The sequence below is a fragment of the Narcine bancroftii genome, chromosome 12 (genome assembly GCF_036971445.1).
Source record: "Narcine bancroftii isolate sNarBan1 chromosome 12, sNarBan1.hap1, whole genome shotgun sequence".
NCBI classification, from domain to species: domain Eukaryota; kingdom Metazoa; phylum Chordata; class Chondrichthyes; order Torpediniformes; family Narcinidae; genus Narcine; species Narcine bancroftii.
This window is the reverse complement of record NC_091480.1, coordinates 31789878-31804515: the sequence shown is the minus strand read 5'-3', so window position 1 is coordinate 31804515 and position 14638 is coordinate 31789878. Positions and strand designations below refer to the sequence as shown.

The 14638-nt window shown below is 38.6% G+C and overlaps 1 protein-coding gene across 10 annotated transcripts in view; it reads left to right on the top strand.

Moving 5' to 3' along the window:
- Window positions 1–14638, top strand: part of fam234a (family with sequence similarity 234 member A) — a 42538-nt gene that overhangs the window by 3247 nt on the left and 24653 nt on the right. For 6 of the 10 annotated variants that reach the window (XM_069905772.1, XM_069905771.1, XM_069905770.1 and 3 more), the window contains exons 2-5: window positions 4586–4946; window positions 5201–5311; window positions 7794–7982; window positions 10762–10892. In XM_069905772.1, the coding sequence (XP_069761873.1) occupies window positions 4667–4946; window positions 5201–5311; window positions 7794–7982; window positions 10762–10892 (711 nt within the window). In that variant the 5' untranslated portion in view covers window positions 4586–4666. Of the gene's footprint in view, window positions 1–4077; window positions 4165–4455; window positions 4947–5200; window positions 5312–7793; window positions 7983–10761; window positions 10893–14638 lie in introns of those variants that run through there. The other 4 variants (XM_069905779.1, XM_069905769.1, XM_069905776.1 and 1 more) reach the window with 3 other exon arrangements.

Sequence of the window (14638 nt, the reverse complement as noted above, 5' to 3'; positions counted from 1 at the left end):
TACAAGTGCCTGTTTGTAAGCAGCATCATGAGGGATATAAGCACTGGTGAAAATCACTGATGAAAATACTCAGCGTATGTACAAGGATCTGCATTTAATGAAGATTTGCTCTAAGGCTGTGTGGCAGGAGGTCGACGTGACCCCCAACATCCAGGTGCCAGCTGACATTAACTAAAAAACACACGCCCCCTCTCACGTTGCCAGAATCCAAGTTCTGATCCAGTCAGTGAAAGGTGAAATCCTATGGACAGATCGCAGCATCCGATGTGTTCTCTTTTAGCCAGGTCTCAGTGTAGCAAACAACTGAAATTTGTCTTCCCTGTCTCTGATAAAGCAATTTTGCCCTGAGATGGTCAATTTTATTTTCTAATGTCTACATTTGCCAATAGTATGGATGGTAGAGGAGGTCTCAGTCCCTTGCCTAGGTCCTGAAATATTGACTATCTGTCTACATCCACACTTGCTGCTTAAGATGCTGAATTACTCAGGCAATTTTTTTTTTGCTACAGGTAAGGTAGATGCTTTGAGGTGCGTCTGCAGGTTTACTTGTGCACTTTATTGATTGATTTTCTTTGTTCTCATGGCCCTTTCACACTGGCAAACCGCTAAATTGGCAGGCGATTGAACCATTGAACCAAGAAAAAATGGTTCTGTGCGCCCTTTCACACTGCCTACCTGGAAGCGCAGAGCAAAGTGGTGTCAATCTTCCAGAGGCGATGCCCTGAGTGACACATCGAGCGATGGTGGACCTGCCCTCGCAGAATTCCATGTGACAGAGAAATCCCTCCATGAGTGCTCCATGCATACAGCCCTTTTATTATGCCAAAGAACACTGGAACATGTGGTCTTTAAAGGAAAGTTTTTAAATTTAAAGTGTAGTTTCGTTCAACGAAACATGACCATTGCACAAGATCTTCCACAAAAACTTGACAGAGCAAGGTCTTCATCCAATAGGAAAAGGACCCAAATTCAGCAGCATAAGTTGCTAATGTTTAGATATGTAATGGGGCCCTAGACCAGCTGATGCAAGAAGGGATGCAGATCCATCAGAAGACATAATCTAAATTCCACCATGGGACCCAGGATGCAGTTGAATCCAGAAGACATAATCTAATTTACACTATGAGGCCCAGGGATGCATATGAATTAGTAGACACTCTAAATTCCACCATGGGGCCCAGAGATGCAGTTGTCTTTTGTTGGCTGCAGACTGTCAGGAGACCTTGAAGATAATTAAATCATTTATTCAAAGAGATAAGCTATGAGTAAACAATTTTTTGGGTAATATAAGCCATGGTCCCATTGCTGAAGTGAAGACTCTCTGAGGGGTGGAAACGTCTCTTAGCAAGAAGAACTTCTAGAGTCCAGATAATGTCCCAGTCGGGGGAGGTGGAGAAGCTGCTACCGGCACCCCGACAACCTACTACAAGCCTCGCTTCGGCAGTTGGGACCAGGCGTTGATAAGTATAATTGGGAAGGGCTTGCATATTGTAAATTGAAATCAGCTTTTGAATTTATAATAAACATTTGTATAAACTGAACTGCTCTCGGTGTGTGTGTCTATTTTCTTTTCGGTAGCTCGAACACTGTGACCAATCTAAAATGAATAAAGTGAGAGGTGCAAGTTTACCCAGGACAATATGGTGGTGGCCACGTGTAATGAAGCAACTTGCTTGCACGTTCTCTGTTTTTTATCTCTCTCTTCCTCTTCTCTCCCTATCCTTTCTCTCTCTCTCTCTCCATCTTTCTCTCCCTTCCCTCTGTCTTTCTTAGAAATATCTCTCTATCTGGATAGTCAATCCTTGATTGTTGTATGTACCCACTTCGTTGTGTCTCCATGTATTTCATCCCCACTGTGACTTTCCCACGCTTACTATAAATTGTGCTTTATTGAGTTGTGCGCGTATTCTCCCATGCTCTTTTGTTCACAAGGTCATAATCCATTGATTGGGATTGCAAATTCAGTAAGTTGAATACAAAATTTAACCTTTTTAAACTGGTGTTGGAGGAAGATCTTTTGTTTCCTTCATGTTCCTGCACACTAGAATGGTCACTAATTGGACCCAGCATATCGGGTGCCCCATTCACATTAGGTGACCCAGTACGCTGGTTCAAAATGAATTGCAATGATACAACTACCTAGGTGATTTATTCCCCAGGGCGATTTGGCCTCCCTCTTTACTGGTTCGGGAGTGTTCACATTGGCAGGTGAACTGGTAGATTGGCAGTTAATTACTGTGTTTAAGTGCTAGTGTGAAAGGAGCTTCCGTATTGAACAGTTGGTTTGTTTACATTCGTTATTTATGCTGTGTACATTTTTTTGCACCGCCAATTAGTGGTAATTCTGCTTGCCCACCAGGAAAAAGAAATTTCAGGTTTGTACATGCTCTAACAAGAAATCTGACCCAGATTTTCTAGTAGCCTGCCACTTGCGTTCTCATCCCACTCAGGTCTCTGTCTGGCTTTCATGCTCTTTTTGCAATGAAAGCTTGAGAACTATAAATCTTTTGTCTGGCCATGTTGCATCTGGCAGGACTCAGCATCCAAATCTCCAAAATTCAATAACTTGCTCTTTCTTATTTGGTTCTGCTCTCTCCAATTCTCAATCTATGCCAACCCAATGGCAGCTAAAGAAATAAATTTTGCCAATCTAAATACACTACATCCATTGTTACATCAGAAAATTATAAAAGATTTGCCAAATATAGTTTTCTCTTCACAATGTCACTGGGTAAATGCTTTTGGTAGTGCAAATGACAAGAAGCTAAGTGGCCTCAGCAGGTTAGCACAACATTCTTTTCCAAAAAAAAACCATAGCATTTTTCTTACTACTCGAATCAAGCTAACTGGTCAATGTATCCTGTGGTGTCTAGGGTTAGGGTTAGGGTTCTCACCGTGTCTGCATGGCTTTTATCCAGGGGCTCCGGTTTCCTCCCACCCTTCAAAACATACCAAGGATGTAGGTCAATTGAGTGTGGGCTTGTGGGCTGAAAGGGCCTGCTGTATGTCTAAAATTTAATCCTTTTTTGTACAGTGAGGTGACATTTGCTATTGCACATGTGTGGGAATAATTGTAAAGATGGTGATTTTTTTTGTTGTTGTTTCTTTTAATTTGTACTGTATATCCTAGTTTCAGAATTGAAGAATTCTCCCAAACTTGCTATGAAATTCCATGATGCTATGGTTTGAGTTCTTGAAGGCTAGTTTACTGCAAACATTGTCAATCTTAATTGTTTGTGTAGTGCAAGGCCCAAAATAAACTGTGAATATACTCCACGAAACCTTCAATCAATATGAACACATCCCCTGTCATTTTTGTATTGTAGCTGCGTGCTACTCGAAAGAAAGACACACTCACGAATGTAGTCAGGTTAAGCTCTCTGTTTTATTGGTGCTCAAGCCCGACTTTTAAACCTCTCTCGTTCATTGGCTAACTCAACGACCCGCTTCCCCGCTTGCTGTTCCTGTCTGCTGGCTGTGCAGCGTAGCCGGCACCATTTTGGGGTTGCTGCCCTTTGCACTGCCCTTGCCGCTTGTCCACTGGTTCGCTTGCTGGTGCCAGAGCTGCTGCATGGTCTGTTGACCACTCTTATACCTCAGCACCAAACCATTTTTACTTTGCTCTTCTGAAAGTCAAGAATCTGACAATAAGAACATAAGAAATAGGAAGAGGAGTAGACCATCCAGCCCATCAAACCTACTCTGCCATTCAATGTGAGCTTGGCTGATCTAATGATGGGCTCATTCCACCTACCTTTCTTTTCCCCATATCCCTTAATTTCCTTGCTCTGTAGAAATTTATCTAACCTTAAATATATTTACAGTACTGAGGTTATCTCCACTGCTTCAATGGGCAGTGAATTCCTAACCCTAACCCTCTGGGGAAAAGCAGTTCTTCCTCATCTCTGTCCTAAATTTATTACCCTGAATTGTGAAGCTATGTCCCCTAGTTCTGGTCTCTCCCACCAATGGAAACAACTTGCCTACATCAATCTTATCTATGCTTTTCATGATTTAAAAAAAAATATTTCTAGAAGATGTATCCCTTTCATTCTTCTAAATTCCAGCTAGTACAGTCCCAGATACTCAATCCCTCCTCATGGGCCAACCCCTTCATCCCTGGTTTCAACCTGTTCGACCTCCTCTGTGCTGCCTCCAAAGCCAGTAAGTACATCCTTAATTTTTAATTCTAAACAAGGGAAAGAAAGCCCCGTGGATCAACATTTTTTTAAAAAAAAAACATTCCTCCCTGGATTGGTTTGGGCTAAGTGGGAAATTTTTAATACTTCTGTAATAAAGTATTTGTGTGATAATGTAATATGCTTTTATGTTGTAGCAGTGGTACAAGTGTGCACATTTTGTTCAGCCTTGTGTAATTTTCCTTCCTCTCTCTTGCTGAGTTTTATAAAATTGTGGTTGTTTAGGATTGGTAATTGTATCCTCCGGAAGTTCTTTATTACAAGCAATGTGATGAGCAAATGGAAAGTTATTAGTTCTGCTGAATGGATAATCTTTTAACTGACATTTGCAGTAACAAATGTTTAGAAGTTTTCTCATTTCTAAATCCCATCTTAAACCTTTACAGGAAGAACACTGGCAAATTGAGAAGAGTCGCTGAAAGAGGAGAAAAAAAGTTTGTGCTGAGCAAGAAATATTGTGATTATAGATGGGGAATATGACAGAAAACAAAGATTTGGAGGCAGAGATACATCCTCTGAAAAATGAAGAAGTCAGAACTCGAGACTTGAATGAAGCTGGTGGCAATCCCAAAGAAATGAAGTTCAAGAAGTTTACAAAATTTGGACAGTTTTCTCATTGGAGAACTGCTGCCTTTTTCTTGGTGTTATTTTTATGCCTAATTGTGGTATTTGCATTTTCCTTCATAATTCCTTGCCCAGTGAGGCCTTCAACTCAAAGGACGTGGATCAGAACTTTTGAAAACGCTGGTAATATTAAATGTGTTCTTTCACGTGCCATTGCCTTAGATAATTGTTAAATTAAGTAAACTGATAAGATCAATATAGATTGGTTTACTTTTGAAATTTTGCTTGTTTTTATAGACAAGATATTGGTTCATTGGCATGTATTCTAAAAGTAGTTGATGAGTTTCTGATATTTTAGAAGGTGCAAGAAAGCTTGAATTCATTAAAGAGAAATAGCATTTGAAGCCTAAAAATTTTATCATTTGCATTTATTTTAGTTACTTTCCCTTTTCTCACTCTGTGGGATGCGAACAAAGACAAAGTTACAGATGTGATGTTTGTGTTCAAGGATTCTAACAACACCAACAATGGATCTTGTGTAAATGAAGGCAAGTTGTAGCTGTGTGTGGCATTTTTGTTCTACTTTCTGCTGAAGCTCAGATTTCTGCATCACTGTTTGCTGTTAACTTGATGCCTTCATCTTATTTGGATTACGATTCATCCAGACTTTTCAATAATTAAATTAAGCTGGCTATTTGTGCATTGAATTTCAGAATCATGAATATTATCAATAGTGAGTAAACAATATCCTTTTCTTTGGTGTTCTTACAAACTGACTTTCTACTTTCTGTTTTATATAATTTGAAGGCAGTATAATCACCATCCATAGTTTGCTAAATTATATACTGGCCTATTATGCATTGAGGGAAAATATTTAAAATATTCTGTATCACTCTTTTCTGAAAATGTATGTCACAGCATGAAGATTTGCAGGTGAGTGCTCTACGTCTCAATCTTGGGCAAAAAAAAATTCCAATTTCTATTGCACACATTTGTTAATTTAGCAATGGCAAATAAAGTGTAAATAATGTAACCTACTTTGAGCTAGAAAAGTCAAATTGAAAGTGAGAAGGCTTCTATTTGTGGCTATTTTTTGTTTCTATTAGAATGAAAATACAATGAAATTACAAATTACAATGAAAATACAAAATATATGCCAAGTGCAAGCTGGTCAAGTTACAGTAGAAGTCCAAAAATCTGGATTCCAGAAATCTGGATAACCCGAGAATTTGGACACTTTTCGAAAAATGATGCACAAGTGCCACAAAGGCAACAAGCGACCACTTTATTTTTCTTTATAACTGCTCATTTTGATAAATGAATCATGCTGTATTTGCTAATAAATTAACAAAATTTATCTGTTCTTCTTTATACCTCCATAAATTTGAATTTTAAAAGTACTGCCCAATCCCCAAGCAGTCCAGATTTTCAAACTTCTCGTGTACAATATTACTGTGTTTCCTGCTTTGAAATTTTGTATCGTGTTTCTTCACTCTACTATTCAAGAAGGGAGCGAGACAAAAAGGAAATTGTAGATTGGTTACCTTGACATCAGTGGTTGTGAAGATGTGGAGTCTATTGTCAAGGATGAGGTAACAGAGTACTTGGAAGCACATGACAAGATGGGCTAAAGCCAGCATGCTTTCCTTAATGGAAAATCTTACTTGACAAACCTATTGAAATTCTTTGAAGAAGTGATTGGTAGACTAGATAAAGGAGATGCAGTGGATATTGTGTATTTTGATTTTTCAGAAGGTCTTTGACAAAGTGTCACACATGAGGCTACTCGAGATAAAAGCCAATGGTATAACAGGAAACCTATAGCAAGGGTAGAGCATTGGCTGATTGGCAGGAAGCAAAGCGTTGGAATACAAGGATCATATTCTAGTCAGCTGCCAGTTGCTGGTGGTGTTCCGTAGGGGTCAGTGTTGGGTCTGATCCATTTTATGTTAGATATTAATGATTTAGATTATGGAATGAATGGCTTTGTTTGCAGATGATACAAAGATGATGGAGGTGCAGCACACATTCAGGAAAAGGGAGGCAACAGAAAGACTTGGATATATTAGGAGAATGGGCAGAGAAATGACAAATGAAATATAATGTTGAAAAGTGTACGGTCATGCAGTTGGGTGGAAAGAATAAAATGGGCAAACTATTTTCTGAATGGGAGAAAATTGAAAATACCCAGATACAAAGAGACCTGGGAGTCCTCGTGCAGGATAGCCTGAAGGTAATAAACTTGTAGGTTGAGTCAGTGGTGAAGAATGCAATTCTTGCATTCATTTCAAGAGGAATAGAGCATCAGAGCAGGGATGTGATATTAAGGCACTGTGGTAAGTCACTTGGAGTATTGTGAACAGTTTTGGGCTTCTCATTTAAGAAAGAATGTGCTGATGTTGGAGAGGGTTCAGAGGAGGTTCACAAGGATGATTCTGGGATTGAAAAGGTTTCATATGAGGAATGTTTGACAAGTCTTGGACTGTCCTTGTTGGGATTTATGAGGGAGGAACACTGAAACCTTTCGAGTTGAAGAGCATAGACAGAGTAGATGTAGAAAGTTTGTTTACCATGGTGGGAGAATCTAGGATGAGAGGGCACAATTTCAGGATTGCAGACTGTCCACTTAGAACAGAGATGAAGAAAATTTTATTTAGCCTGAGGGAGGTAAATCTGGAATTTGTTGCCTCAGGAGGAAGTGGGGACCAAGTTATTGGCTGTATTTAAGGGAGAGATTAATGGGTTCTTGATTAGCCAGGGCATCAAAGGTTACGGGGAGATGGCCAGGCAGTGGAGCTGATTAGGAACAAAGATCAGCTCATGATAGAATGATGGGGCAGACTTGATGGGCTGAATAGCCTATTTCTGTTCCTATGTCTTATGGTCCTGTGGTCTAATCTCTTGCTGAACTTGGGTTGCAAAGAAATGGTAAAACACTAAATTTCCATATGCACGGTAAAATGCCTAATTGTATAATACATAGTATTATTTTGTTGGAGATAGAAAATTTTATTCTGTTTATTTTTTCAGAAGGGATTTCATTTCCTTGCGCACATCTAACTGTTTTGTCTGGAACAAATGGGAGCCTCCTCTGGAAGAAAGCCATAGTGGAGGATGTTCAACACATTCAGTGTGGGGTTCAACATCTTGGTGGCCCAAAGTCTTCAGGATGCCTAGTTATTGGAATCCCTCATTACTTTACTGCAATCAATTCTACTGGTATATATTTTAGAATCATTTAACTTCATGATATTGTTCTCTGAAGGACTTTACCTGAAATATTTTGAATACTTACAAAATTAAATCATGGAACAGTTGTTTAAATAGATTTAATGAGTCCAGTAATTTCCATAAATATGAAAATCTGCATAATATTGATCAAAACTGGAAAGGGGAGGGAGATGTTTAGGACATTAGGGACCAATGGATGGGGTAGAGGGATAAGTGGGGAAAGGAGAGAGGGAAATGTGGAAAAAATGAGAATTGAAGGAGAGGGAGGAATGGGGAGAAAAATTATGGCAAACTTTCAACAGGATAAGGAATGAATTGTGATTTGTTCTTCCTTATGGTTGGACATTTTTTCTGACCATGGTGGCCTGGGAATATTTGAGGAACCACCTTGCTCTCCCTGACTCCAAGGTTATGGTAAGGTTAGTAGTGATATCCTTGCACATGGGAATCACTCACTGCTCATCAAGGAAATAGCTTCTATTTATTGAGGATACTGTTGAGGCTTTACCTTTTATTGATTTTTTTTTTGGATCTATGCCTTGGAATTGTAGATGTTGAAATGCTACCATAAATAATTATACAGAATTGCAGAGTTGGATCATTTTCCTTATGATTAAAGTATTTGATTAAAATGTGTTTTGGAACATTCATGCACGACAAGGATTCTTAGAACTAAGCATTTAGGACTGAAGCATTTTCCACCAATTGCCATTAGCACCCCACCCCACCCAAATAAAAAGATACAACTGCAGACCAAGGTAAATTAAATAGGAAATGCTGGAAATAAAGGCCACGTGGAGAGAGAACCAATTACCACTTTCATGTGACCAGTAACTTGATTGAGTTTCAGAACAGCAACTATTTGAAGGGTGTAAGAGGCTACTCCTGTACCTATTGTCTTGTGATCTCCTGACTTTAGTTAATTGATTTTTATGATCCATTAAATTCAATGACTTCTTTATTGCATTTCAATTTTAAAGGCTATGGACTGGCTCTGAAACACTTCTGTATGATGAACCCTGCAGATATTAGATCAATTTCATTTTAGCTACTGGAAGGAAAATTTTGATCAGAAAATGTGCTTTATTATTTTATAATTGTAAATAAATTATGCCAACAGCATTCAGAAGTGTGATGCTAGATAATGAAGCAACATTTAGTGATCAATTAACATGCAACCTATTGTCTATATATATATAAAAAAAAACTGATTCAATTTGTACAATTATCAATACAGATGTCTGAAGTTTTAGCTGAATTATCTTGAATATCTGTGGGATTACACATATATCAATAGTAGATGGTGTTTTTCAGATGAAATATTAAGTTTGAGTTTCATTCTGCGGGCAATTGGAATTTAAAGTTCATAAGACAGTATTTGAAGACAAGTAAAGAATTCTGGTGACCTTCCTAAACCAGCTGCTCCACCAAAAAAAATCACACAAATGTCATTATCATTCCTAGAATTGCCCTGGTCAAAACTTCTTTCAACATATTTGATGACATGCATTTTTCAGAATAGCAGAAAGCAAGCCTGGAAGGGTATACAGGAGTGAAATTAAACCGGAATTTATGAAGGATAATATTGGCATGCAAATTCAAGTATATTTCTAAAAGGTTTTGTAAAAGGAAGTGTATCTATGAGACAAATAGGACAATTTTGAGATGAAAAGGTAAGATGAGTATGGAGTGAACTACTTGGAGATGGTTATAAAACCGTCAAGTAAAATGGAGGATGATATAGGTGTGGAAGGCTAGTTTGCAGTAATCGATATAAACAAAGTGAAGAAATATTAAAGGGTTATGTATATCTTTAAAAGTGAATAAATCATTAGACTTTAATATACTGTTCAGCTCATTCAAATGTGGTTTAAGGGAAGGAATAATGGAGGCCCCAACCAAAGCTTTCCAATCCTACAGATCAGAGGACCAGAAGTCTGTTAATGCAGTATGGTTTGATTTTTTTTTTAAAAGGGTAACCACAGTGATACAAGGCAAGCAATCTTGTTTTGGTAATCAGATCTGTGATTTGGGTGCCCTGGACACAGTTGACCAGACGGCTTGCTTCGGTTGTGCAATGGAAGTTTTGTGATTCTCTAAAGTGTTTCCAAATTCTATGTATAATGGGACATGTTAACTTTAACCTTCCCTGGGCCTTGCATCAACCCCTTGTGAGATGCCCATGGTCATGGCTACCTTTTTGCAGTCACATAACTCTCAATAGTTTGGAGGGCCTACTACAAGGCAAGGCAGAGCACAACCGTCACCATTCTCCCAAGCTGCCTGTTAAATGTAACCAAATAAAAAGGTTTTTTTGAAAAGAAAATATTATTTTAAATTGCCCTTTTCAATGTTTTTTTTTAAAGGGGTGTAAACAAACCACTTGGCTTCACCTTTTCTGTGAGCCTGGGGGTGCAGCACAAGGCTAAACATGCTGCAATGCACAGCTACGAGATCTGGAATTGTACGGTGTAGTGCAGCCAGCAGGTGGTACTTTTTGATATGGGCCATTATTTTTACAAAATAAGCTTTGAAGCTTTTTGTAGGTTTCATCATGAAACCTGCATTTCAGGTACCCTAATTTTGTATTATTTCCACCTTCATTGCCATGCAAGCACGCACAAAACTTGAGTTATTGATGGCTTAATTATAAGAGAACATCGATAATCCAATTTATTGATTGCTGCTCATTTAAAAAAAACAGCCTAAAGCTGGCATTTTTATTGTTGTGGATATTTAAAATTTTATCTTTTGTATTATATTTAAGGAGAAATATTGTGGAGACTCAATACCAGCCTTGCTGCTGAGTTATTTGTGATTAGCCCTCCATTAGTACTTCCCGATCTAGATGGTGATGACGTTGGAGATCTTTTGTTACTTTTCACACCTGCCAATCAGGTATGGGAAATGATTGCTTCTGATATTATTGAGGTGATCAAATGTGCATTTATATATTAAAAAAAGTACTGTATATTTTGGCATTACTTTGAATTTAAATTCAAGTCTTGAAACCCTCAAAAATGGGGGGGCCAGATATACTTTTGAGACCTTAAATTTAACTTTTTAAAAAAAAAAACAAGACATAAATTTGACATATAAGACAACTCTGGAAGCACCTCCTCACAGCCAGGGGCCACCATAAACCCTCCCAGACATTCTACAATTGTAGAGCCCAAGGTTGCTGCTCCTTTCTGGGAGCCAACAGGTATCCATGGTTCATGCACTGAGCACACTTGGGCAGCGACGTAACTTCTTTGATGCAGACAGCACCACACCCGATATTGAGAATGGAGTCGCTGACTCCGCTCCATCTGGCATCATTCTGGCCAGAAACAAAGGTTTTTTTTTGAACTTCCTTGCTTGATTTACAGATTTGTTTCTTGACGATTGGAGTGTTATAACAAAGTTTAGGTTGTTGCTGGGAGGCTCAGACCCAGTTTCCAGCACATTACTTGCAGAAAATTGGAGGATCAACTTGTACACACAATCTATGATTTAAAAACATGAAAATGAAACTGAAATTGGGGACCCAACTTGTTCGCCAAAATATACAGTAATAATGATTGGCTCCGTCTTTCTGTAGCTTTGGATATCGTTGTGTTATTACAAATTTGGGATAACCATTTGAGTAGGTCATTATGACAAAGAAGACTGCCATATGGCCTTTTACCCAATTGTGCTATGTTAGTATTTAGTAGAACAATCCTGTCTGTATCATTCCCCTGCTTTGGCCCCATTGTCCTGCAAATTTATTTCCCGATGGTTATCTAATTTCTGAAATAATTGATAATCTCTGCTTCTGAGACTTGGGCTAAGAATACTAGGTTGTTATTACTTAGTGTGAAAAGAAAATCGGAGTTGTTTCCCCACATTTTTGGCCCCAAATCTAAAATCCGTATCCATTAATGTATTATAACAGGGGTGGCGAACCTTATAATATTTAATTTAGACCTACAGCACGGTAACAGGCCATTTTGGCCCACGAGTCCATGCTGGGGGTGTAGTTAACCTAGACAGCATGGACTCGTGGGCCGAAATGGCTTGTTACCGAGCTGTAGGTCTAAATTAAATATTAAAAGCTTGGCCACCCCTGTAATTATAAGATAAAGAAAGGCTTTTCTTTTGTGTACTTTGTTGGAACTTATTGTACTTTTGTATTCCTCTATTAAATCTCCTCAACCAACGAGAGACAACATTCTTCAACTGAACTTTTATTGCTAAAATCCCTCATCTGCAGTCTCTCATATTCCTATACACCAGTGGTTTTCAAACTGCCCCCATCCCACATCCCACCTTCCACCTTAAGCCATCCCTATGCCTTAAGTGCTCTGATTCGGAAGGGATGGCTTAAGGTGGGATGTGGGTAGGTGGAGAACTACTGCTCTGGACCCAAATGTTGCTGAAATATTTTGATTGAGAAAATTTGTCATTGGCCCATTTCCTTTGGAGTTATGAAACACAAAGCAGGTCAATGAGGCACGATTAAAATAGTGATTTTTCAAACCTTTTTCTTTCTACCCACCTACCACCTTAAGCAATCCCTTGCTAATCACAGAGCACCTATGGTATAGGGATTGCTTAAGGTGGAATGTGAGTTTAGAGGGGCAGTTTGAAAACCAATGCTATACATGCTCCTAGTGCAGTGACCAGGGCCGAATGAGATTTACTGGTAGCCTTACCAGGACTTTCTAAAGGTCTTTTGTAACCTTCTGTATTTTTGTTCAATTTGTCTGTACATTATACTCAAGATGCCATTTGTTTTGTTAACTGCTCTGTCAGGAATTGTGAAGCCATTATTTTTTCCTCATTGTATTTTGCCACCTTCAAAGATTTGTGTACCTTCTGTTCTCATACTACTCTTTAGAACTGAAATTAAATCTGCTTTGCCACTCCCCATCTCTTCTGCCAATTCATCACCTCACAGTTCTCTGTTAAATTCCATATCATAATTTTGCAGTAATTGATTGATAAAACTACATGATTAGCCAAATCTCTAAGCTTGATATAAGCACATTTTGGAATTTACATGTTATTCCAATGTCATTTATAAAAAGAAAAATGCTGTGGGATGTCAAACTAATAAGGAAAAAAAACGGATAACCCATTACTGAAACATCTGATTAAAATATGGCACGAGATCAATTAGTGTTTTGGAGTGAAAGGCACCACTAACTCGCAACAAACACTTATGAACATGGGTAACAAAATCCTGGAGATTTGGCATCGGCAAGGGATCTGATACATAGAGAATTGCTACAAAGGGAGGCAGCTTATGTCCTTCTAGCAGCTAAAAGGTAAATGCAATTTGTCTTATGGGACCTTTCATTGTTTCTTCCAGTTAAAAGTTTCTAAAGGATAGGTTGGGCCCCGCAATGACCCTGCCTACACCTAGCGAGGTTGAAGGGATGTTTCAACTGGGAAAGACACTCAAATTTATTTCAAGAATGTGCTCAGTACTCCAAGGTGAAAGCCCAACAAGAGCTATACAGACCAAGAGAGGGAGATGGGAGTCAGACCTAGGCATCATAAGTGACGAGAGATGCTGGTCAGATTGGTGTAGAGACAATGTGACAACGTTGATCAATTCTAGATACAAACTGGTTCAATACCACTTCCTGCACCAGCTTTACCTCATGCCACAAAAGATACACAAGGCAAAATCTGAGGTGCCGAGACATGTTTCAGATGTGGAGTGGAGCTGGGAACATTTATTCACGCAACATGATCCTGTGCAAAAGTAGCCCCATTTTGGCAGGATTTGACTGATTATACTAACCAAGATAACAAAAGTAACCTTTCTGCCAGACCCAATATTGTATCTGCTGGGGTACCTCATGGACATAAGCTATAAACATTCAATTCATATTTATCGCTTTATCCATAGCAAATAAAAAAGCATAGCGATGACCTGGAAATCTGACTCCCCTCTTTTCAGTAGGTGGACTAGCAAGATGCAAAGCTGTAGACCAATGAGAAAAAAAAAATCACATAATATCTTAGAAACTGACATAGCTGCCATATTTTAATAAGGATGCAATATCTGCACAGCTGTAGCCACATCCCAACAAAAATTACTAATGGATGGATTAACAAAAGAAATTGCATAGAGGTCAAAAGCGCTGACACCACTTCCAGCCTCTTTTTTAAGGGGGTGGGAGAGGGAAGGGGAGAAACATCACATGTACATAGATTGTTGGGGGATACCTGTGTATTTTGTAAGTTTGTGACGTTTTCTCTGTGTTTATTGATGGAAAATGAAAAATAAAATATTCAAAACAAAAGTGCCGATTCTGGCACTCGTACTCACACCGCACTCCCATTTTCTAGTTCATTGACTTTTAAAATCCAGGCTAATGCTGATCCTCATGAATTTAAATCCTGTTACCCAACTTCTGAGAATTCATAAGAATAATATTTCTTCATCAAACTTGGAATTCAAACATGGCCTGTCTTTTACAAATATATGCTGGCTGTCCTTGTTTAACTAAAAATACTGAAATCTTTTCCAAGCCTCCATTAATTTTTCCCAGATTATATTTTTCCAAAATGTTACCTGCCAGCAAATATTCAACTACTTGGCTTATTCATGGGAATGTACTACAAGCACCCTTTATTGAAAAAGAAGCCACAGTTATTACTTTTCA